General features: G+C 33.1%; 3 protein-coding genes across 3 annotated transcripts; 1 reads left to right on the top strand and 2 right to left on the bottom strand.

Moving 5' to 3' along the window:
- Positions 1-1,838: 1,838 nt before the first annotated feature.
- On the bottom strand, positions 1,839-2,603 carry HELRODRAFT_78255 (hypothetical protein; the record flags this gene model as incomplete). The annotated part of the gene is made up of 2 exons (XM_009018579.1): positions 1,839-1,946; positions 2,430-2,603. Coding segments are annotated over 2 exons (282 nt in total), but the record flags the coding sequence as incomplete, so codon positions are not given.
- Positions 2,604-6,170: 3,567 nt separating this feature from the next.
- HELRODRAFT_99246 (hypothetical protein) lies at positions 6,171-14,255 on the bottom strand. The gene is made up of 24 exons (XM_009018578.1): positions 14,052-14,255; positions 13,821-13,987; positions 13,378-13,560; positions 13,089-13,187; positions 12,769-12,837; positions 12,434-12,500; positions 12,151-12,222; positions 11,758-11,864; positions 11,648-11,671; positions 11,500-11,532; positions 11,259-11,334; positions 10,778-10,905; positions 10,071-10,131; positions 9,626-9,680; positions 9,316-9,412; positions 8,871-8,981; positions 8,492-8,695; positions 7,823-8,104; positions 7,573-7,630; positions 7,293-7,422; positions 7,085-7,198; positions 6,892-6,991; positions 6,623-6,746; positions 6,171-6,517 (listed from the first exon to the last, which is right to left on the bottom strand). Exons 2-24 carry the CDS (start codon positions 13,854-13,856, stop codon positions 6,441-6,443), a joined length of 2,307 nt encoding a protein of 768 aa, XP_009016826.1. The 5' UTR covers positions 13,857-13,987; positions 14,052-14,255; the 3' UTR covers positions 6,171-6,440.
- Positions 14,256-15,238: 983 nt separating this feature from the next.
- HELRODRAFT_111363 (hypothetical protein) lies at positions 15,239-24,353 on the top strand (the record flags this gene model as incomplete). Its single annotated transcript, XM_009018577.1, has 17 exons — positions 15,239-15,987; positions 16,254-16,470; positions 16,495-16,719; positions 16,909-16,999; positions 17,561-17,638; positions 17,896-17,978; positions 18,170-18,337; positions 18,659-18,703; positions 19,132-19,167; positions 19,465-19,553; positions 20,212-20,293; positions 20,693-20,806; positions 20,938-21,139; positions 22,737-22,990; positions 23,315-23,443; positions 23,715-23,822; positions 24,012-24,353. The coding sequence occupies exons 3-17, from the start codon at positions 16,588-16,590 to the stop codon at positions 24,351-24,353; spliced, it is 1,953 nt and encodes a 650-aa protein (XP_009016825.1). The 5' UTR covers positions 15,239-15,987; positions 16,254-16,470; positions 16,495-16,587.
- Positions 24,354-26,264: the final 1,911 nt, after the last annotated feature.

Genomic DNA, 26,264 nt, shown 5'->3' with positions numbered 1-26,264 from the left:
CCACTGCTGATGACGATGGGAGTGGCGGAGGAAATGAAAATGACGGCAGTTGTTGTTGCCCTAGTAGAGCTTGAATTCTTGATTCCAAACTATCAAAATGTTCGTGGCCCTCGCCAGCTGAGTCATTCTTACTATCAGCTGCATCTGCATTGAACTCCAAGCTATCCACAGCATTGTCATCAGCATTTGTGAGCAGGTTGGTTGATGTAATTACACTTGCAAGTGATGATGTCTTTGCGGCTGCAGTTGATGACGCTGTACTTTCCAATTCATTACTATGGTATGCTGAATTATCATCGCTATTTTTGGATAGTATATTAATGTTGTCAGAATAATTGAAACCGTAATTGCTACTGTTGTCGTTGTTGTTGTTGGTACTATTGTGTAGCTGCTGTTGTTGTTTGGAGTCTCGATTGGAACTTTTGGAATTTTCGTTTGGCCTGTTGATGCCCTCCAGTGATGAATCTTCCTCCTCATCACCGTAATCCCAAGAGTCTTTGTATCTACTTTTTTTATAATAAGTATTCTTTGGATATTTATGCCTGTTTCCACCGTCATCGTATTCATCCCCATCTTCTCTTCTTCCAGCACGATAAGTATGATAACGTTTAGTGTTGGGAGACTGATAACGCTTCTTGCCGCTATCATTTGCATTGTTATTTTCGTCAGATTCGTTTCCCCCAAGTTGTGCCTTCCGCCAACTACCATTGTTGTTGCTGTGTTTGTTGTTGTAATTACTGTTGTACCGTTTGTCATAACTGCTGCTGTAATAATCATTTCGATTGTGTCTATTGTAATGGCTGCTCCTTCTGGCTCTGTTGCTGTATCTGCTGTTGTTGTTGTCGTTGTATCGAGAATCGCAGCCATCACTGTTGAAACGATGACTGCGCTTGTTGCTCTCATCATAAGACGACGAATTTCGATTGTTGTGGGAAACATTGCTAGACAGCTTCGAAAAAGAATCATGCGAGTGTTGCTGCATGTGAACTGAGTTTTGTGTAGTTTGTTGCTGCTGCTGAGACTGTTTCATTAAATTTTGTTGTTGCTGGGGTGGTTGTTGAGCACGTGGATCTCGTAATGCCGACTTGTTAGACTGTTGATTACTTGGTGATAAGATGTTCTGCTGATGTTGCAGCTGTTGATTGTAAGTTGTTTGCTGTGCTAGTGAGTCTGCTGATTGAGTGTTGTTACTTTCAAAGTTGTTTGATGCTGCTGCTGGCTGTGCAGTTGAATTTTTCAACAAACCAAATAATTTATCGATATCCTTGGCCCATGAGTTCGAATAGGGTTCGGAACTTTTCTCAGCACTTTTCACAGCAGCAGAGTGCTGATGTTGACCTTGAGTTGGAAACTTGTTAGCAGGAGATTTTGTGTAGGGTTGTTGATGTTTGACAGCTGGTGACATCTTGTCTGGTGACTTCATCATTGATGAGGCTGATGCAGTGTATGTCGTGGCCGTGGTTATGGTAGGATGTGTGACGATGGCTGCAGAGGACGTGTGGAATGCTGGAAGCCTTCCTGGAAATGACGAAGACACCATGACTTCTTTTGGCAGTTTTGTAACTGGAGCCGGTGGATGAAATTCAGATTTCTTAGGGTCTTTGATAATTTCATTGTACATCCTATCTTTTTCTTGTCCTTTAGAAAAATTTGATAAAGCATTGAATCAATGTTTTTTTTATCCATGCAAAAATCCTGTACATGTACAGAATTACAAAAGAAAAAAAAATGAATGAATAAATGTTGAACGTGCAAGCAAGCACAAAGACAAACGAACTAACCAAGAAATGAACTAATTAATGAAAATTATTCAAATAAACGAATATTACTTAACAATTTTATAAACCTTTATCATCGAGAATGACGTTAATTATGTATCCCATGCTGGAGGTGTTGTTCAGCTTCTCGACACACCTCTGAGCTGCTGAGCTCGTCGAAAATAAAACCTGCATTGTGATTAATAAGATGGTGATGATTACTGCTTCTATAATGATGAGGACTGTTAGTTTAAATTGGGATGATTACTAAGATATGGATGGTGATGATTATCACTAATGGAATAACGATAGTAGTTTTAATGGTTTTGAAACTGTTATGATGATGAATTTATCATATGATGGCTGACTGAAGAAAAAAAATGAAATACACTAAAATGATATGAGCCTCAAAAAATTACAAAAAACACTAACTTCAATCGTAGAATCCAACTAAAGTTAACATAAAACATATCAAATACCAGAAAATAAAGCTGCGTGAAACCTAAATCACACGCAGTAAACTAAAAAACAAAACAAATAAAACAAATAAAAATGGAAAAAAAATCACATAAATTTATTAATAAATAATAACCGGAGAGGCAAAGCAAAAAACTGAATAAAGTATTGGGTAAATTCAAAATATATACATATATATATACAAGACAAACGCACAGTAGCTAGGCCAAGGTGCTTCTTATTGATAGGATGGTAATAGATATTGCAGTCCTGGACGACGCCGAAGTTCTGGCACATCTCCAGTAGGAAGGTCTTGTTCACGTTGTTGTTTATATTTGAAAATGTCACCTCCTTCGGCCTAATGGGCAAATTGTAATTGGCGTCCACCTGACAAGGTTTAGAGGAAGGAGAGAATATGGAATCAAATAAATAAAGATTTTCTTTATTGATAATTAAAATAATTAAATGACCTCAAAACTTTTGGTTTTAAACAATAAATGAATATATGTGTATTAGGGATGCACCGAAGTTCGGCCCCGGCTCCGACCAAAATCCGGCTTTTTTTCAAATCCGGCCGGATTTAAGCGTCTATCAACATTTAAAAATGTTACAAACAGAAAAAATTTTTTATTGAATTCAATTAATTTTATGTCAATAAGTTAAAGGCTAAGCATATATGACACATAACAACATCACTAATTGTGAGGTGAGCTGGACAATTTTCTTTATGCTATAACATGGGTTATGCATAAATTATGAGCTGATCTTTGTGTAAAAGAACTTGGGCACGTGTATATATTATATAATTGTATACAAAGGATCATATAGCTACATAACATATATATATATATATATATATATATATATATATATATATATATATATATACATACATAAGCGCATAATTTAAGAACATGGTATGTTAAATGTTAGGCTAGGGATACATGACACATAATTACACATCACTAATTGCTGGACAATTTTCTTTGTGCTATAACATGGGTTTTGCATAAATTATAAGCTGTGCACGTGCACATAATAAAAACATCACTAATTGTGAGCTGGACAATTTTCTTTAAGCTATAAAAGGGGTTACACATAAATTAAAAGCTGATCCTTGTGTACAGAATTTGGCATATCACACAACTTATTTATATATTTGAATTAATTAACTATTTGCTTGGTGTTAATTTTTAATGTTCAACATGTAGATAACCGTAAATGTGAGTATTTTTTCTAACGTATGTAAAATGGTATCTAAAATCCGGCCCCGGCCGGTTTTTGAATTTTAAATCCAGCCAAGTAGTGTTATTAAAAAAACTTAAATCTGGTGCATCCCTAATGTGTATATATATATATATATATATATATATATATATATAATAAACAAATCTTGAATAATTACATACGTGTATATATAGATATGGCTATGTAATATGTGGCATTGGACATTAATCATAAAATAGAACCACCATGATAATAATTAGTAATTTTTATATTTAATGTTTAAATATTTAACAGCATTTCAATAAAAACAATGATCTTAAAATAAAAATTAACTATTTATTTATTTATTTATCTATTAAACTGAAAATAATTATTAAAATAATTATGAATAAGTAAGGCTATTAGTAAAACCTTGAAATCAGGGTAGATGAGGTCGATCGGGTTTCTCTTAATGGAATATCTGGTAAGCCTGGATCGGGGATCAGATACTTCTATAGGTTCTTTGTCCTAATTTTTTTTTAATATCTATATTTTTAATATATTGATAAAAAAATATAAATCTAGATACACATACATACACAACTTTATAATACATATACAATTATATACATGTACCTATAACTATATATATATATATATATATACATACATATGTGTATAACTATATTTACGCATATATATATATATATATATACATGTATATATTATATTCATTAACTATATTTGAAAAAAAGAGTTAATAATGTAATTAGTACACAATAAAAAAAATAAAATATTAATGACATCGCTAGAGTTAGTGCAGCAAATGGAAAATTAATATTTTACCCCTGGCATCATGCCATCGTATCGGTAGACTTTGGTAAAGCTATGCGTAATTGCTGGGTCATTCAGGAGTTTGAAGTTTCTGGTCATATCAGGAATCTGTTGCTGTGGGTGATGATGATGTTGATGAGAATGTTGACCATGGTGTGGGGGATGTTGTGGAAGATGCGCATGATGATAGGGAGCATCATGCTGTAGATTCTCTCCGCCGGACCTCACCCCATCTCTCGGAATTACATTTCTCACTAGCCAAAAAAACAATTTATTAAATAAATTATTTTATTTTCAATTTGTCTTCTTACATTACTAAAATTGAAGAAATTACAAAAAATAAATAAATGAATAAATAACGTTACCACCTACCATAGTCCTGAAAAGAATATGACAATTTCTCTGCCGGATTGTTGTGACTCATGCGTGAGTGATATTACAAAAAAAATAAACAAACAAATTTCCGTATCTATAATAAACAAACGTATAAACAGTAGCTTAAAATTATTAATAGCTCTTCTTTGTCTGGTCCAAACTAGCCCGTAACAACCGTACAAGCGACGGCCATAGCGTTACTAAATAAAATATTTGGACACCAAATTTTTCTTACAAAAATGCAACTATTTCCTTAGCGGTAGCTAAAAATGTATTTTTTTACATTTTTCATACAAAAAGTAACGTTTGAATGTATTTCGAAGAGTTTTCAACTACTTCAAAACAATTTAAGACAACACAGGACCGCCATGTTTGAACAAAAAAGGACTGGTGGTAGCAAAAGTTATTTTAATCTCCATGCACTTTTACGAAAAGATGGATGTCTCAAGTGTTTGATACTCTCTACATATCTCCTCTGTTTGATACTCATATCTTAATTACTAGAGCCTCAAGCAAAGAATATTTTTCTAAACCACAATCACTCGCATCCGCAGAGTTCACGTCCGCAACCGCCCGCATCCACACTGCTCATTATCCGCATCGGTACCGCATCGGCATCGCACCCGCAAAAAGACAACCTAAGTAGGCCGTCTTAATCCCATGTTTAAAATTAGAAGATAGCAACACTGGAAGGCAATCTATTTACAATATAATTATAATCAGACAGCAGATAATCTGCCGAGAAGACAACTTTCAATTTTAAAAATTTATAATTTAATAATTGAAATAACATCGGCTAAAACAACAAGAAGCTATTTATTTAGTTAATATTTATGAAGATATGTTTATACATCCTATGTGTATGCACGCACAATACATAAATATTTGTATGTTAATTTGTATATACGTATATGTGTATCGTACATGTGTATGTGTACATATGGTTCTAATAACACTTGTGTTAAGTATCAAATATAGATACACTTTACACATACATTTTGTATTACACACATATATTTTGTATTACACACATATGCACACACATTAACACATGCATGTATATATGTATGTATGCATGCTTGTGAGTATGGATGTGATCAAATCAATCAAACACACAACCAATAAATTCGACTGTTCAACCAACCACCCATCCATCCAAACATTTATTAAACAAGCAAGCAACCAACCAACCGTCAGAATAACGTTGCTAGACGGCTTACATGATACATGACCATTCATCGCAGTTCAGTATTTATCTATTAACTGCCTTAAACGGAACAAATAACAGTTACGCAATCGACTCTAAACCGCCAGACAAATACGAAATGGCCTTGTTACATAATCAATATATTTGACGGACGTTGTATTATTTCTAAACCTCTCTGAGTAATTGTATGTCGTTAATTTGGCATCAAGTTTATGTAAAGTTCGATCACTGAAATAACGAAAGAGGAACGGACGTTCAAGTACATGATAGTGTATCAACGCGAACATAAACGTCTAAAGATTTCACGTTCGCTATATTAAATTTATTTTATAGGATTTTTTAGATTAATAGTTGTAATTGTTTTATGTGCATTTACGCTCATCTAATACTCATGTTATGTTCCCAAAGTAAAATATAAATAATGTAAAAAAAAATAGAAAATTTTAAAATCGCTACATTAAATTTATTCTAAAAGATTTTTAGGATTAATAATTGTCTCTGAGCATTTAGGCTCATTTAATATTCACAAAGAAAAGAAAAATATAAAAAAGAATGTTAAAACATTATTCCTTGAAACGTTAAATCATAAGAGGATATATGTTCTCTTATAAATCTGTTACACCTTCTTTATCGTCCAGATAGCTGAGCAGATCTGATTTGCGTCGAATCTTGCTTGGACAACCTAAACATGAATTATAAGAATGTACCTTTGTATAACACTAATATAACATTGCATATTATCAAGTTAGATTAAAGTATATAGGCACTACTCAAAGTCGTTCCTAACCTGGGTTGTATTTTTCTCCGGTTCGCTTCCTCAGCCTGTCAACACATTCTGTGTCGGCGGACCATTCAAAATTCAACCGACGTCCGTAGAGGGCAGTGTTCTGACACAACTCTTTATAAGCTCTCTACGCACGGCAAAAAGTAACGAGCATAAATTTCATCACGGACAATTTAAATAAATATTTAAGTAAATATTTTTTTTAGTGATTACGCAAAACGAGTAAATGTGAAACAAGCTTGAATTGAAAAATGTCAAATTTTTTCTCTTACATTGGCGTCAGCTTTTGAGACGAATTCGACGAATGCAAACCCCCTATGCCCTGAGCCGACTTTCTTCGGCAGCCTAATCTCCTTAACGCCAGGGTAGGGCCTGAAAAATATACAAACAATTAAATGTTAATTATTTTTAATTATAATTAAAACGAAACTATCAACGAAAAATGTCTGACAAATGAATTCTTACTTGAAGAGTTGATTCAAGTCAGTATGAGAAGCCTGGAAAGGAACATTTTTGATGAGAATCTTTGTAGCCGTCTTTCCACGTTTTGCACTTTTTGAGCTGTTCAACTTAACAATGCTGAAAGGAAGATTAATTTTGAATGACTTAATAAAGATATTTGAAGAAAAATGAGATTTGTGATGGAGTGGAGAGGTAACAAACAATAACATACGCGGTCGGATACTTGAGACGTCTGTCGGATATTTTAAGGCTTATTTGACTTCCCCTGATCACCAAGTTGCTCAGTGACTTCAAGCACTTCTCTGCCTCTCTGTTTGACGCGTATTCAACGAAAGCAGTAGCTGTGAATGGTAATAAATTTACTATACAAAACATTTTAACAACAAAATCAGTTGTTTTATTTAAAAAATGAGTTAAAATGATTTATCGTGTTGAAATAATTTATTGTGTTCAAATAGATTATAGAATGTTCTTGAAACGATTCAACTAACTACTTTCTCCTCTTTTCTTGATCTCAAAACTCAATGTTCTTCCGTGTTTCCCAAAAATCTTTCATTAAAAACGTCGGGTTAGTTTGAGTGATTTAAGGCTAAAACATTTTTTCTTTAGATTAAATTAACCAAATTATATTTTATACAAAAAAAAACTTTGAATAGTATTATTTTTAAAATCGCAATAATATGATTTTAAAACTTGCCACAAACTCAGTGAAATAAAACTAAAATATCAAAACATCCCAACCTTTTTAAGCTCTTTTTCATTGACATCATCCGGCAGACCCTTTACAAATACAAATCTTCTGGGTTCGTTGAGATCGACGCTTCCGTTGTCGTCGTCATCATCATCAATCTCATGATCATCATCGTCGTCGTCCTCACCCTTATCTTCATCATCGTTGTCGTCGCCGTCATCATCATCTACTTTGTCACCACTTTTCGTACTGCTGGAAGTATTTTTCTCGTCATCCTTCTGGTGGAAAACATCGACAGGGGCAAATTCCAAGAACAGAGGTGAATCTTTGAACTAAATGGGCGAAAAAAGTTTAAATCAAATTTAATTTAGTTATTTAATCAATCAATTAACTAAGTCATTAGTTGATTGATTAATTAATTAAACCAACCAACCAACCAATTACCCAACCAACCAATTACCCAACCAACCAACCAATTACCCAACCAACCAATTACCCAACCAACCAACCAAACAAACAAACAACCAACCAACCAACCAATTACCCAACCAACCAACCATTTAATAATTCACTCACTGACCCAATTAATCTGTCTAATCACTCATATATTATTATATCATTGCTATCACATTATCACCATACTATCATATCATCACCAAATCACACATCGTGACCACTGACCACTGTAACGACAGGCCACACTCATTAGCTGAACTTACTCTTCTGTAAGCTAGTGCTTTGAAAGCCTTTTGAGCCTCGTCGTTATTATTAAATTCGACAATGGCCGTTAATCCGTTTGGCGGTAGCAAAATTCGGCTGATGAAACTGTCAAACTTCTCAAATACTTTCACCAAATCTTGTTTGTTTGTCTTGGCTGGCAGACTTTTCACGAGTAGAACTGATTTGCTGCGGGGACCAGAGGTCTGTGGAGTGTCGAAATGTAATTTCATTTTAGTATTGTTTCGTAAAAAAAAGTCATATTCTGACAGATGCAGTTTCTCACTCCATCTTCATCCTCCTCATCATCATCATCACCACTATTTTCATCCATGGTAACGTGATCCAACCAACAAAAAAAAAACACTAAGTAAGCCACACCTGACTGAGGGAATCAAGAGAGACGCCATTTTTAATCAGGAATGTCCTGGTCTCATTCACAATTCTCGTCTGCTCTGTGGCCAGTTCGGCAGCTACGCTCACCTTTCCGTCCTGGGGTCATTTTTAAATGTCAAGGTCATAGATAATTATGCGAAATTAACAAACAAACGAACGAACATTTGAATTGATAAAAAAAATGATTTAATAAATAAATTAACAAATGAATGAATTAATGTTCAAATTGGTGTGAAAAATATTGAACAGACAAGAGAAACACAAACAAACTAAAGCGAGCGAACAAACGAAAGAACAATAAAACAAATAAACAAACCAACACACACAATTATACACACACACACACACACACACACACACACACACACACACACACACACACACACACACACAGAAGCAGACAAAGAGGAACGCAAACAATGAAACCAACGTTTAACAAGACGTCACGTTTTGACATGTTTTTCCTCGCTGCCAGGCTCTCTGCTACTGCATCTGCTCTTACGAACAGTGAGTTCCAGCTCCTCACACTTCACCAAATGAAGAAAAATAAAAATATGGATGAATGAAGAGTGAATGCATGAAAGAACAGAAGAATGAAAGAATAAACAAAAAATGAATGAATGGGTTCTATCTATCTATCTATCTATCTATCTATCTATCTATCTATCTATCTATCTATCTATCTATCTATCTGACCGAAAAAAAATGAATGAGTGAATGTAAAACTTTACAATACAAACTTGTTTGCGGATAATTTTTTCAAAGCTTCCTTCTTCTTATGGAAAGGCAGGTCATCTGTTATTTGAATATAAATTCATTCATCCATCTAGTCGGTCATTCATTCATTAATTCAATCATTCATTCATTCATTCAATCATTCCTCAATTCACTCATTCATACATTTAATTCATTTTCCAAATTTGATAGTGAGACAAAAAATATAATCATGTGATTAACACCCGCACACACACGCACACGCAAAGACACAGTTGCAGAGAATTCCTGGGCCATATACTTAAAGGAGGTGCCTAATCATGTATTAGTTAAACGCCGAAGGTGCATTTTAAGTCAAAATTTCAAGATATATATATATGTTAAATTTAGAATGTTCAATGAGAAAAGGTCAAACAAATGAATTAATGAAAAAAAACAAAAGAATGAGTGAAAAACGAATGAAAGACCAACTGATGTTCGAGAGGTTATCTTCTTTCTTGGCCTGGCCCCCAACAATATGAAGCAGACGACCCTGAATTATGTATGTATGAATGCGTGTATGTATGTGTGTGTGTGTGTGCGTGTGTGTGTGTGTGTGTGTGCATACTATGTATGATTTATGTAGCTCAATTGGTTGAAGCACCGTGTGTCGTGCTGTTATTACGCCTATCGTCTGGTTCGAATACCGTCTGTCCAAAACTCAAAGACTCTATCATACGCCATGCAAGTATAACGCAGTATCTGCATGTACGCACGTGTATTGTGCACGTATGTCACGTGGTGTGGATGGTGTGGCCTTTGTGGCTGACAGGAAAGATAGATAACGAGTAAAAAATGACATGCAAGTAGTTCTGCCTCTTTAAAATAAGAAAAAACGTTAGCATGTAACTATGTATATATGCAAATGTATCCATTATACATGCATACGTGGAATCAAATGAAGCATGTAACTAACTATAGCATAAATAAAATAGCATAACATAACATCTCAATGTGGGATAGACTGGAATTATTTTAAAAGAATAAAGAAATTCATTCATCATTAACATCATCATTACTAGTTTGATAAATAAACGAATTGTGAATTATCCCAAGTATGTAAAAAACTAACAAAACAATTCTTTTAAAAAAGTAACATGATGACAAACGTTTTATAAAGTTTACACTGAAAACCCCACCTGGAAGCTGGTGCCATCCAGATATTCATAGGCCTCTAGGGCATTTTCCGGCAGAACGAAATTGACCAACGCAAAACCCTTGGACGTATTTGTGAATTTGTCCATCTGTAACTGCACATCACAATGACCTATAATTATAATTATTATAACAGTTTAGTTTATAAAACTCTATCCTATATATTATTTTAATAATTAAAAAACACTTCAGCCTCACTATGTACATGATAATTAATCTATAGTGATTGCGTAGGTCAAAATTCATTGCACTGACCAAATCCTCATTGACCAAACGTCTACAAATCAGTTAAAGGTTTACAATTCACTCAGCCAAATAACACACACAAACAGGGTATAACACGAATACGTGATCTCGGTTTTTAATTGGATATATATTATTTATAAACAATTAATAAATTATTGCAAATTATAATGGAATGAATTATGAACGAATAATAAATGAATAAAGAAAAATTGTTGACACCATATGTAGAAAATAGTTGCGAGATATCTTCTTCTGTGGTTACGTAGGCCAAATTTCGTATAAACAAGCGTCCAGTCTGGGATAATTTTTTTAAATAATATAAACTGCAATAATATAATTAGATTATAATAATTATTAATTATAATAATATTATCAACTATAATTAACAACAACTACCACTACCACCACAGCCATTAATACTTCTACTACTACTAATAATAATAATAATAAAAATAATGACCTCTGATATTAGAGCTTTTTGAACTTCTTTATTCTGGTCACAAAAAAAAATATTAATACTACTAATAATAATTATTATTATAATTAAATTCAACTGATTGTCTAATTTGGAGCGCAAAAAGTTGATGGCAAAGAAAACAATGTCCTACCTCGAAAAACTGGGTCTTTGGACGCTAAACGAAGATTGATTGATTATTATAATTAAATTAATTCTTAGTGTATTTATTATCACTAATAAATAGAAATGAAAATATGTTACCTCATCTATCTTATCACTCTTCATAAATTTGTTACTAGGAATGGATTGATGTTGCTGTAATGCATCGCTGTTTACGACATGGTGATGAAGAAAGATCCTTTTGGCACCTTTAGGTTCAGTAAATAATATGGAGGTTAGTTTGGCTGACATTGAACTTATTTTAAGCTGTTCATTGATCAGTTTAATGGCTGTTTAAATCTTAACAAACTAATTTCGCACTGTTCATCGCACGTATAATTTTATAACAGCTGACCAAACGAAATGAGAAGAATTAAATTGATGATCTGATTAAAAAATGAAGAATAATTAAAAAAAGGATAATTAAAAAAATAATGAAATATAATTAAAAGAGTAAAAACAATAATCAAAAAAAAGAATAATTAAAAAACCCACCGATGTGATTCTTATTCCTCCTAAATGCCACCTCTTTTTCCTTTTCACTTTCAAAGTATACAACCAATTTAGCTATTGTGGATTTAAAAATTAAAATAAATATTTCAATAAATAATTAAATAGCTGCACTTCTAATGGTCATATTTTGAAAAACAACAATATTAAGTAATAGTTAATGCTCTTCCTACTACTTAATTAACTAATTACATAATTAATTAATTAATTAATTACATAATTAACTACTAAATTATTTTATTAATTAATCAATCAATCTAATACTAACTGACTGCTTTGGACTCGGGCAATGAAAACCTACACTTCACAGGTTTAAAAAATTCTTCAATTTCATTCTGTTGAAAAATTTTGAGAAAAAAACCATAAAAATATTCAAAAATCATTTTTTCAATAAAACTATTATTATTATTATTATTATTATTATTACACAAATAGGAATAGTTTCTAAAATATTACTTATAATTATTTAATAATATCTTCTCATTATAATATAATTATACGATATAATTTAAATGAAAATATTTTAAAACGACTTCAAATTAATTCCTCCAAATGATTTTAACTCAAGAATATTTATTTTAGTAAACATTAAATAAAATGTACTTTTTTGACTCTAGGTGGCAGTCCAGTAACTTTTATCGCCCACTGAGTCACAATATTTGGTGCAGGATTCTACAAATAGAAAATTAAAAAATACCAACACACACATACACACAGCAACCCACACACACACCAACATACATATTGCAACAAACACACAGAGGCATACTATATATTTAACTTTAACTGATGAAAAATCATTTTAAAATCCAAATTGCTAAACTTAGCTAATAAAAAATATATAGAATTAATTAAAAAATTCAGTAAATTATTGAAAAATTCATCAAAAACTTTGTAAAACAAACTGTTAAAAAGTAACAAACTTGTGCTTGGTGGTCTTTTTTCTTGGAAGTTTCTTGCTTCTTCGACCATGTGACTGCGTTTCGTTGTGTGTGAGCATTCAAGTCACTGGCTATTGAAACCTTAAAAATCAGTATACAAAATTATAAAGTGCCCCAAATTTAAAATGATTATATATACATATATATATATATACATACATATAAACATATATATATATATCTATATATATATATACATCAGGTTATCACTGAGTGATATCATGAAGAAACAATAAATAATAATAATAATAACTATGTTTCTTATAAATACTTCGATTTTTGAATAATTGATGTAAGTTTTGTTAAAATATTTTGCAGCACTTTCAGCTTCAGACTTCTCTTTAAACCCGACAAAGGCAAATTGCCTGAAAATGTCATTTGAAGTATACTTTAGTGAAACTTGGGTTACTGTTCCTTTTTCACTGAATTTCTTCTTTAAATCCTCTGCTGTTATCTGTACAAACATGATGAAATGGATTAACATCATGACCAACTAGTACACGGATTGGATTGAAATAATGTGACACTAACAATAAGTAAGGAACTTAATTATTGTATTACATTTGTTAATTCTTTCTTACTTAAACTCTAAACTAACAATACACTATATGCAAAAAAACAAAATAGAACAAAGTAGAAAAAGTAGGTGCAATCAAATTCGCAGTTGAAATTTGAGATGTAATAAATAAATAAAAAAAAATAATTTGAAATAACATTCAGTGGAAGATTTTTCACAATAATTTGTGACATGATCGCTAGGAATGATTAGGCGGAGTCCTGGGGTCCAGTCCAGTCTTCTGGCTTTTCTCAATTTTCTTTGTCACAAACCTATATAATGCCTTTTAGACAGTTTTAAATTAAAACTTTTAATAATCTTAATTCTTAATGACATTAAGACTTAATGATTAAGATTAAGTTAATGTTAATACTATTCTTAATGAATCGTTAGCATATAAAGATTAAAATCTATAAAAAATCTAGATAAGATTAGATTTTATATATTTATGAATTTATAATGAATTTTACAATAAATATTAAACAAAAAGTAATAAATATTATAGATTTAGAATTTTAGATTATCAGGAAAAGTGAAAAAAAAACACATGAACTCTGTCATCATTTATCGCCTAATAGCATAAATAAACAATATTAACTAAAAGTATATCTAAGTTTTAAAATATTTACAAATTTAATGTAATTATTAAATGTAATTTATTGTAAAATATTACTATTTTTATTTTAATTAAAAAGTTTAATTAAAATTTTTTATAAAATTATGTATTTTATATTACTATGTAAAAAAAAAAGTTCAACAGTCTTTGCTATTTACATTCGCTTTTGGAAATTTTTATTTATATTTATTTTAAAATGTAACTTTCCGGCGAATCGCCGAAAAAAATAATTTTAATTTATTTTATCTCCTAGAAATGCCACGAAACACTAAAATCAGGAAGAATCACATATTTTAGATCGGCCAGATGCTTCTTTTTTTTACTCTGATCATCTTAAAACATCTTTTTATTCATAACAGCTGGTGCTTTTTTCATTTCACCTTCCTTACAAAATTATTTTTGTCTGTTTTCAACTTAAATAAAAAATTTTAAGTAATTTGTTAGTTCATTATTTATTATAATAGTTAATATAATTAAAATAAATCAAAAGAGACTCTACTTGTAAACATTTTCCATGGTCATGATGAGTAATCAAATGGAAACTAATTTAAAAAACAAAATTAATTCAGGTATGTATTGTATTCAATTTGTATTGTATTGTATATTGTATTTTATATATGTATTTATTCAGTATTGTTACAATATTATAATTTTTTTTCTATTGAAATGAATTAGCTTTTAAATAAAATCAAAATGTCATTTAATCTTCTATATTTTATTAGGTTAAAATTTTGTAAACACTTCTTTATTGTTTTTATTTTTTTTCTGTCTACTATGCTTCATATGATCTGCTACCTAATCACCTAACCTACATGTATTATGCAATTAGATAAAAAAAAACCTCATTAAATTTTTTTTATCAAATTAAAATTAGGTGTTAATTTAATTAAATCAATAATCAATAAATAAATTTTTTTGATCAATCAGAGACTGAAGATAGAAAAGAAAATGAAGACTTAATTCAGGTGTCCATTGAATATTTAAAAAACATTAATAACTAATATACAACAAATACTTTATGTTTATGTTGTATAATATATTATATATGTATATTTATATATATTAATAATCTACATAATATATATCATTTAAATATTTGTATATTTCATTAATTGTTTAATTATAATTTAATCTAGAAATCTCCATATCCTAAATCGGTCCTCTTCATCATTGGCAATGAGCTGTGTGAAAGGTTTTCATACTTTGGCATGCGAGGTCAGAGTTTTTTATAATAGCAATAATAGCCCCAAGTTTTAAAAAACTACCAAAAAGCCCATTCATAATATCCTAACACTACAAAACAAACACAGCAACATTCTAATCAACAACGCCGCAAACGACAACACAACCGAAACCAAAAACAACAATCTTGTCTTGTCGACAATCATTGCTGTGTCACTATGATTTAGTGACACAGCAATGATAATAATAACATCTACCTACCAACCACCAACCAACAACATCCATCCTTAGTCAAATACATCCCAAACCAATAAAATCCCGAATGAACAACATCCCAAGCCAACCACATCCCAAACCAACGAACAAACAAACAGCAATCCTGGTCCTGTATTTCATGGATCACTTGTTGTGGTCGAGTGACAAAGCTACAGGTGTGTACCACGCATTCATCGTTGGCTGCTACCTCACCCCCATCATAGGGGCTGTACTGGCCGATGGATACATCGGAAAGTTTAAGTAGGAACTTTTACAGACTGTAAATTTTGAAATTATAAATGTTGTCATTGTTACTATTGATTGGTATAGTTAGCTAATAAGTATGTGTTTATGTGTATCTATGTACGTGTGCTGTGCGCGTGTGTGTGTGTACTTGTGCATATCTGCAGTAAACAGAATATACTAAGGATATGATATGGGTAAAGCTTAACAATCATTGATTGATTGATGGATTGATTTATTTATTCATTCATTTGTTCGTTCATCCATTCACAACCAATCCAGTACAATATTGTACTTGTCTGCTGTGTACACTCTTGGCAGTACTTTAATGGCTTTTACGGCATTTCCTCCACCTTTCTGGTTAGGACCATGGTTTGATTGACATCATCGTCGTCATCATCGTCCATTTCATCAACCTCGTCATCAATGTCGTTCGTTTGACGTATCATCCTCGGTTTGACTCATCAATCGTCATTGACGTCATCATCGTCATTGACGTCATCATCCTCTTCTTCACAATCATCTTTTTCTTCTTCATCATCGCCATCTCCATCATCATCCTCATCTTCTTCGTCATCATCATTTTCATCATCATCCTCTTTTTCTTCGTCATCATCTTCTTCATCATCATGCTCACCATCATCGTCATCACTGCCGTAAGGTTAGGGCCGAGTTTAGGGCTAACGTTGATAGCGTTTGGCACGGGAGGGATTAAGCCCTGTGTGTCCGCGTTTGGTGGGGACCAATTCAAAGAGAGCCAGGTTATAATGAAGACGATGATGATAACGATGGTGGTTTTATGGTGATGGTGCTAGGTGATACTGATGATGAGAAAGATGATGGTGATTTTTAACGACGATGACGATGGTAATGGTGGATATCCATAAATCCACGCAGCACCGATCAAGTTGCATAATTGACGATAATATAATTTCTAAACTCTGCCATAGACGAAAGAAAGAAGCATGTTCTTTTCGGCATTCTACTTTGCCATCAACCTCGGCAGTTTCTTATCTATGGTACTCACGCCACTGATTAAAGGTAAGTACGCTGACAGTGATGATGGTGATGCATGTGATGATGGTTGTGATGATGAAGAGACGATGAAGAGGACAATGACGACGACGATGATGATGAGGAGGAGGATGATGAGGAGGAGGAGGATGATGAGGAGGAGGATGATGATGAGGAGGATGATGATGATGAGGAGGAGGAGGATGATGAGGAGGAGGAGGATGATGAGGAGGATGATATGATGAGGAGGATGATGATGATGAGGAGGAGGAGGATGATGAGGAGGAGGATGATGATAATGAGGAGGATGATGATGAGGAGGAGGATGATGATGATGAGGATGATGATGAGAAGGAGGATGATGATGAGGAGGATGATGATGATGAGGAGGAGGAGGATGATGATGAGGAGGAGGAGGAGGATGAGGAGGAGGAGGAGGATGATGATGAGGAGGAGGATGAGGAGGAGGAGGAGGATGATGATGAGGAGGATGATTATGACGAGAATGAAATGTTATTATTCCAAAATGTGTGTGATTGCAATGATGAGGATGATGATGACGGTGAACATCATCGATCGTACAATCAGACGGAGTGACTTGCTTCAATAAGAAGTGCTACTCGCTGGCGTTTGGCATACCCGCTCTACTCATGGTCATAGCCGTTGGTTAGTAAATGATGATGATGATAGTGATGGTGATGGTGATGACGACGATGATGATGGTGACGACGACGATAATGATGATGATAGTGATGGTGATGGTGACGATGATGATGATGATGACGAAGATACAAACGAAAAATAGCGATGACTAAATACGGATATTTATTACTATCTCCCGATATTATCATTCATTTTCTTCATATTTTTTTTTATCACATCACCATCATCATCGTCATCATTATAGTTATCATCATTATTAGGATTGTTCGTCTGGGGTAAGAAGTGGTACACCATCAGGCCGCCAGCTGGCAGCGTCATCACCAATGTCGTCAAGTGCATTGGAGTGAGTGAGATGGTGATGATGATGACGATGATGATGATGATGACGATGGTGATAGTGACGATGACGACGATAATGATGGCGAATGATAATCATCATGGTAGAAACTATGATGACGACCGAAATATTTACTGACAGTAGTGACGATAATAGTCTCGCTAATCCAATCAAACTCTAACCAGAGCGCCATTAAGAACCGAATAAAGTTTAAGATGTCAGGACAGAAGACATCGAAGGAGCACTGGTTAGACTACGCGGGCCCAGAGTACCACAACTCCTTCTTGGCTGACGTCAAGCAGATCCTGAAAATTTTTTTACTCTTCATTCCCGTTCCTGTCTTCTGGGCTCTGTTTGATCAGATGGTAGTTGCTGTTGTCGGGGTCGCGGTAGTTGTCCTGTAGTTGTTGGGCTGTGGCTGTTGTTGTGTGGTGGTTGTGTAGTGGCAGTTTTCGTGTAGTTGTTGGGATTGCTATGTGGTCGTTGTTGCGGTAGTAGTTGCCGTATTGTGGTTGCTGAGATTGCTATGTGGTTGTTGTTGTTGTTGTTGTTGTGGTACTTGTCGTGTGGTTGTTGTGTTGTGGTAGTTGTTTCGACTGCTACGTAGTTGTTGTGGTTATCGTTGTAGTCACCTTGGTTGTTGATGTTTTTTCCATGTTTTGTATTTTGATGTTGTTGATGTTCAGGGCTCAAGATGGACTCTTCAATCAGTACAACTGGACAGGAGAATGGTCAGTTTTCGGTTGCTTAGTCAATCAATCAATTATTTATTCATTCATTTACTCCATTCATTCATTTATTCATTCATTCATTTTTTTATTAATTAATTCATGATTAATTGGTTATTTAGTCAGTCTATCGATTAGTCAACCCATCAACCAATCAATCAATTATCAATTAATTAATTCATTCATTCATTAATTCATTTATTCACTCATTCATTCAATCATTTACTCGTCCATTCCGTCAGTCAAACAGTAAACCTATTAAGGATTAATTAATTAATCCATTCTTCATATTTTCATTCGCTCGTTTATTCATTCAATCATAAGTCAACCAATTAATTAATCTACTAATTGTCTAACTAATCGAACAATTATCAAATTAATGCACCGATTAATTCATTCCAAAAATTGTCTTCTAAATGCACCCTCGACAGACTGACAACTGGTTCTTACTACCTGAGCAGATACAGGTATGCATGCCTGTATTATTATGATTATATTTTTAATAATTATGTTAATTTTTTTTTGTAGTGGTAAAGTTGTTGTTGTTTATTTATTTATTTATTCGTTCATGAATTCATTCCCAGTTAGTTTTTATTCATTCACTCTTTCTTTTCATTCATTCATTTACTCATTCATTCATTTATTCATTCCTTCATTCACTCATTCATTCCTTTACTCATTCATTCCTTCATTCACTCATTCATTCATTTACTCGTTCATTAATTTTTTCATTCATTCATTCCAATCCAAATGAAATAATTAAGGCCATAAACTGCGTACTGATCTTGTTTTTTATCCCACTCTTTGAATTGGGATTCTATCCGTGCATGGATAAACTGAAAGTTCCTAATAAGTTAGCGATGAATTGATAGATGAATGAATGAATGAGTGAATGAATGAATGAATATGAATGAATGAATGGATGAATAAATTGATGGTAGATGAAAGTATACATGAATGAATGAATGATAGATTGATTTAATGGATGAATAAATTGGATAAATGAATGATGTATAAAAAAAAATATATAAACCTATTATCTGCAATTCATTATTCTCAGAAGCATCAAAAGAAAACACACACAGTGCACGTAAATACACGTGATTTAATGCATCACACACATTTGTACGTGATCGGCGGGGGGTCTTTTTGCAATTGAATCCAGTCACTGCACTATAAGCGCCAGGCACGTTAACCATCAAGCCATCGTGTCATATGTCGTAGTGACCATAATAGACCATAATTTTTACAATATTCTATAAATTCTACCGAATGTATAGACCATAATTTTTACAATATTCTATAAATTCTACCGAATGTAGACCATAATTTTTACAATATTCTATAAATTCTACCGAATGTATAAACCATAATTTTTACAATATTCTATAAATTCTACCGATTGTAGACCATAATTTTTACAATATTCTATAAATTCTACCGAATGATTACATTCGGTAGAATTTATAGAATATTGTAAATATTCACATGAACGTTTATAACATACACAGACCATTGCAAAGGTTGGTGGTCGGAATGTTGTTTGCTTCCCTGGCTTTCGTTGCGGCTGGTCTCCTGCAGATTACCATCGACGTTCGTTGTTTTTGTTGTTTTTGTATTGGTGGACGTTGACGTCGTTGCTGCTGCTGCTGCTGCTGCTACAGCTGCTGCTGTGGTTGTTGTTTATTTTGGTGGTTGTTCTATTTTTTTTTACTTACCATATATTTTCACTTGACCTTTATCTTAAATCTTTTCTGGATGAATCGAAAAATTGATTCCATGTGTCTACATTTAACGTAAGGTTGAACCAACGTGTGTGTCTCTTGCAACATGTTCGCTAGCAGTTCCATTTATATGTTCATTCATGTGTTCATTCATGTGTTCATCGACATGTTCACCTTCCTGTTCACTCACATGCTCAGTCACATGTTCACTCAAATGTTCACTCACATGTTCACTCACATGTTCACTCACATGTTCACCTTCCGACAGAACACGCAGATGAACATCGAGGCGAACAACTCTCGCATCTCTTTCATCAATCAGGTTCCTTGCCCCATCAAGGTCACGGGGTCACTGCCCCAACTTGACCTGGACCAGGATAGTGTAAGTTAGGGTAATGGTGTTGATGGCTATGATGAAGACAAGTGTGAGGACAACAATAATTACGTTATCTCTATCTCTTCATCAAGTAATCAAAAATTTTTATCGATGAAATTACTCGCGCGCCTCTGCAGATGAGCTCCCAGCTCTCCATCCCAGCCAGCAAATACCAGTTCCTGGCCAGCAGACCAACCGAGACATCCTGCCCGAGTGTCGATTTCAGTCAAACTTCACTGACGTTAAGTCTGAGGCACGAGTTATCTTATTACGTCGTCTACAGTGTCACTGCCAACGTCAATGCTACAGGCGTGGATGAAGTCGCTGTCAGTTACGTAAGTGATGGTGTCGACATGTTGAAAGAATGAATGAAGTCGCTGTCAGTTACGTAAGTGATGGTGTCGACATGTTGAAAGAATGAATGAATGAATGAGAGTACAGATGGATGAATGAGTGAATAAATAATAAATAATTAATGTCACAAATCTGCGTCGTGTGGTGATAAAGTGAGTGTGATCTGTTGGCTTAATGATGATGAGGAGGAGGTACTCGAGATGAGATGATGCAATGTTTTTAAATGAAATCTATTTCACATGAATTAAGCATTTGAGTGAAATATGGCTTAGCTAAAATCTCATTCATTCAATCATTCGTTCTTTCGTTCATTCATTCCTTTCTCTATTTATTTATTTATTCACTCATCCATCCATCTGTCCATCTGTTCTCTTATACATTTATTCATTCATTCATTCATTCATTCATTGCTGAATACTGACAACCTTTCCTTTCTCCAACAGTTCTCATTTGATTATGAACGCGAGCCAACTGGAGAATGCTATATAAGGTGATGAAATATAAGAGTTCTCATTATTATTATTATTATTATTATTATTATTATTATTATTATTATTATTATTATTATTATTATTATTATTATTATTATCATCATCATCATCATCATCATCATTATGTTATAGGTAGGAATGATGATTTAGTTACAATGATGATGTCATAGCAATGATGATGACTTCATGTTGATTTCAATATGGATACCGATGCGTCATTGTAATGGTGTTAATAATGATAATAATAAATTGAGATTACATTTACAATGATGATAGCATAGCAATGACGAGGATGCTATAATGATATGTAAGGTGATAGTACTTCTAATGATAATGATGATATCATTGTAATGACGTTGACGATGCCGATAGCGATGATTGATGATGATGATGATGTAGTAAAAATAACACGACGATGACGTCATCATTTCGACAGACTCATCCTGATTGGCTCGAGGACGGAGAAGAAGTTGAGCGCAAAACTCATCAGACAAGGTCCGTAGTAGAAGTGTCTGCTAGTTTTCCGTTGAAAATATTCCTACTTTTATTTTCATTCTCTCCATCCTCTTTCTTTCTCTCCTTTACTTTTCATTCTCTCCATCCACTCTCGTTATCTACTTTATTCTTTGTTCTTATCTATCTTTATTGAATGACGTCATTTTGATAACATTATGACGATTACTTGGCCAGGTTCCGAGAAGACGAGTTGGATGACGACCTTCAATTACCAGTACATAGCCGTCAGCCCCGGACTGTTAGCGAACCTTTTTGTATCGTTTCGTTTCGTTACTTTATTGTACTGTATCGTATCGTTATTTTTTTACCGTAACGTTATTTTATCTTGCCGCTTCTGTCGTATAGTTGTTTCATCTAGTGACTTAAATATAGTTTACTTTCATTTTTTTTTTATCGAATTGTAATCGTATCGTTATTGCATCGTATCGTTATTGTATCGTATTGTCATTGTATTATATGGTTACTGTGTCGTTATTTCACCGTTTTATTTTGTTATTGCATCATATTCGTATTCTACTTTCATTGATCTATAACGAGTTGTGATTTATTTTTGCCATAAATTTTGCAATTATAAGACGAAAAACATGCATTATACTTTTATAAAGTTTTTATATACACACACACACGCACACACGTAAATACACACTCACACACCCACATACATACATGCAGGCACCTAAATACACACTCACACACATACATACACGTACATACATGTAGATACAGGATAATACTGCAGGAAGATAATAAGGATGAGTACCAGTTGGAGACATTCTTCATAAGCAACGGTGGGAAGTACACTGTACTAATTAACAAGCAACTCAGTAAAGTGGTTAGATGATCATTAGTATTGTTGCCTGTTATCGTCTCTTTTCGTTATTTATCGTATCGTTATTTATCGTTTCGTTATTTATCGTTTCGTTATTTATCGTATCTGGTTTATCTTTTTAGAATTTTTATTGATCTCGACTCTTCGATCTTGCATTCGGTATTTGAAAATTTATTCACTCGTTTATGCGTCAGTCATTCATTCATTCATTTTTTTATTTGGTAATCTACTCATTCATTCATTTATACATTCATCCATCCACTCATTCATTGAATCACTCATTCACTCACTCACTCTCACTCACTCATTCATTCACTCACTCAGACATCCACATTACTGGAAGATCTGCCACACAACGTTGTCTCCATATGGCTCCAGTTCCCTCAGTACATCCTAATAACACTCGCAGAGGTTGTCTTCGCTGTTACTGGACTCAGTTTTGCCTACAGTCAGGTAGGTGGTATGATGGTGATGTGATGGTGGTGTGGTCGTGGTGGTGTGGTAGTGGTTTTTGAATTTTAATTGAGTGTTTTGTTATTATGTTGATTGGGTTCGTTATTTCATTAGAAGTTCTATTATTGGTTCAATTGATAAATTGTTCTCTCCTTCGTCCGTTCGTTCTTCAGCTCATTTATTTCTTCGTTCAGTTATTCATTTGTTCATTCAATTAGTTTTTTATCCATTCATTCATTCATTCGTTCATTCATTCATTCCAAACACGCAGGCACCATCGTCGATGAAGAGTGTGGTGCAGGCAGCCTGGTTGCTGACGACAGCGTTCGGTAACGTCATTGACGTCATCGTCACCGGATCCAATCTAATCCCCATCCAGGTTTTCTGCCAGATTATACAAAATGTACAAACGTGCAAACGCAAAAGCATTCACGCCTATAAACACACACATGCGCACACACAAACATCTTACACATACACACACACACACATATACATACACGCACACAAACTTGCACATACGTAAACGAACTCACACATATACACAAACACACACACACACCGACAGTACGTTGAGTTTTTCTTCTTCGCCATCCTCATGTTCGTGACGACGATAATCTTCGCGATAATGACGTCATTCTACAAATACGTGGACCACCAGCAGCCCCCTTCCCCTCCGCCCTATGAAAACCTCTCATCCGACACCCAAAACAACAACCTCACCCCAAAGAACTACGGTCCTGGTGCCGAAATAATGGACGAAAACGATAAAAAGATGCTAGCCGTAAGGGAGCAACTGCACTCAGAGGACAAAATATACGAGGGGGTGGACGCCCCTTTTGACGGCGGCCCTAAAAAACATGATGACGTCGATAAGGGATACATTGCTGAGATGTCACTCAATAGATGATAGTTTTTTTTTCGGCTGTTGTGGTTTTTCTTGATTATGATACTTATCTATCTATACTCTCTTTTGGATGATACTGAATCAAAAATATCTATATTATAGCTTTATATATTTTATATGTTTGAAATTTTCTCTGATTTATACAGATGTGTATATGCTGTAGCAGTATAGCGTATCGATATATGATAGAATATATTTTATTGATAAGTACATAGCTTATTTTTCTGTTCATTTGTGCATGTTGATGTGTGTGTGTGTGTGTGTGTGTGTGTGTGTGTGTGTGTGTGTGTGTGTGTGTGTGTGCGTGCGTGTATGTATGGCTTTGGCAATGTATATGTATGTAATTATGAACACGAAATGTAACTTACGAGTTTGAAGACTTTGATTAACTTCTAGAAATAGCATCATTAACCAAATGAAATAGCTTCATTTGGTTAATATTTATTTAATTAATTAATTCAACCAGTTACTGATAGATTGATGATGAACCTATTGACTCTAAGCTGCTTCCAACACACACACACAAATACACACACACATACGCACACATAAACACACGAACACGCACAATAAAAATAACAAGATCTACTCTATTGATTTTTTTACACATTCGCCTAACTCCAACAAAACCCCCTTTATGTTTTAATAGTTCGTTTTTCAATTGAATACCTAATTAATCGCTTAATTATTTGCTTAATTAATTAATTGTTTTTATCAATTTTTGTTTAATTAATTAATTGATTAATTATTGTTAATTTATTGGTTCTTTCCTCTCTGATAATCTCATTTTTATACATCATATACATTGTACATTGATCTTTCTTTTGTTTTTAATCATAAGAAGCTTGATATAATCAAAATGCCATGCTAATTTGTTTTAAACTGCCAAGAATCTTGATTCAAACGATACGCACACACACATACACACACATACATATATATATACATACATACCAACAGATACAAATATACACATATGCACGCATACTCACACACACACAAATATATATATATATACAAATATATAAAATTATACATTTTTTTGGCGAGGTCAACATTTTATAATGTATATTGATGTGATTTTGTTTGTCGTTTTTCAGCTTCATAGTTTAGTTAATAATAAAAATAATAATAATTATTATTTTTTTTATTTATGTTATTATTATTCATGTTGTTGGTGGCTTTTTTATTGTTACTATCTCTCTTTGTTTTTATTCTTTTGTAATTAATTGCTTCTGTTGTTGTGTGGTTTGGATATTTTTATCATCTGGTTAGATCGTTGAATATATATATTTCAATATTATATCCTGCAACACGTACACACACACACGTATATATATATATATATATGTATATATATATATATATATATATATATATATATATATGTATATATATATATACACATATATATATATATATATATATAGAGAGAGAGAGAGAGATAATAATATATACATAACGTACGATGGTGATGTAGATTTTTTTGCGATAAAGCTTCTTTAATTATTAATTCATTTATAATTCATTCATCCATCCATTCATCAATTCATTCATTTATTCTTCCATTCATTCATTCACTCATTCATGAAAACAAATTTTTTCGTCAGATAAAATAGCTAATGTTAATTTAATGTTCTGTTGTGGCTAAATCTATTTTTATCTATGAATCATTAGTTGTATAATATCTATACTGTTTGCTCATCCTTTATCCATTCACCCATTCATTCATTCATTCCTTCATTCATTCCTTCATTCATTCATTCATTCTTTCATTCATTCATTAATATATATGCATATATACGCTTATTCCATTCATTCATATATCTATTTATTTTTCTATTTTAGTTACTTATATTTTCTTAGTTATTTTTAGAGTTTCAGTTAAATCCATTTTTAGTTATTTTTAGAGTT

The sequence above is a fragment of the Helobdella robusta genome, assembly GCF_000326865.2.
Source record: "Helobdella robusta unplaced genomic scaffold HELROscaffold_22, whole genome shotgun sequence".
NCBI classification, from domain to species: Eukaryota; Metazoa; Annelida; class Clitellata; order Rhynchobdellida; family Glossiphoniidae; genus Helobdella; species Helobdella robusta.
Note: the sequence above shows the minus strand (reverse complement) of the source record. Positions and strands in the feature narration are given on the sequence as shown.

What these genes read in the sequence shown, in the direction of transcription:
- HELRODRAFT_99246 (XM_009018578.1), bottom strand. Translation starts at nt 13,856, where the DNA reads ATGTCACAAATTATTGTGAAAAATCTTCCACTGAAT. An exon ending in GCCCGAGTCCAAAGCAGTCA is followed by an intron (nt 12,223 to 12,433) that starts GTTAGTATTAGA and finishes AATCCACAATAG; the next exon opens with CTAAATTGGTTGTATACTTT. An exon ending in AAAAAGCTCTAATATCAGAG is followed by an intron (nt 11,335 to 11,499) that starts GTCATTATTTTT and finishes AAATTATCCCAG; the next exon opens with ACTGGACGCTTGTTTATACG.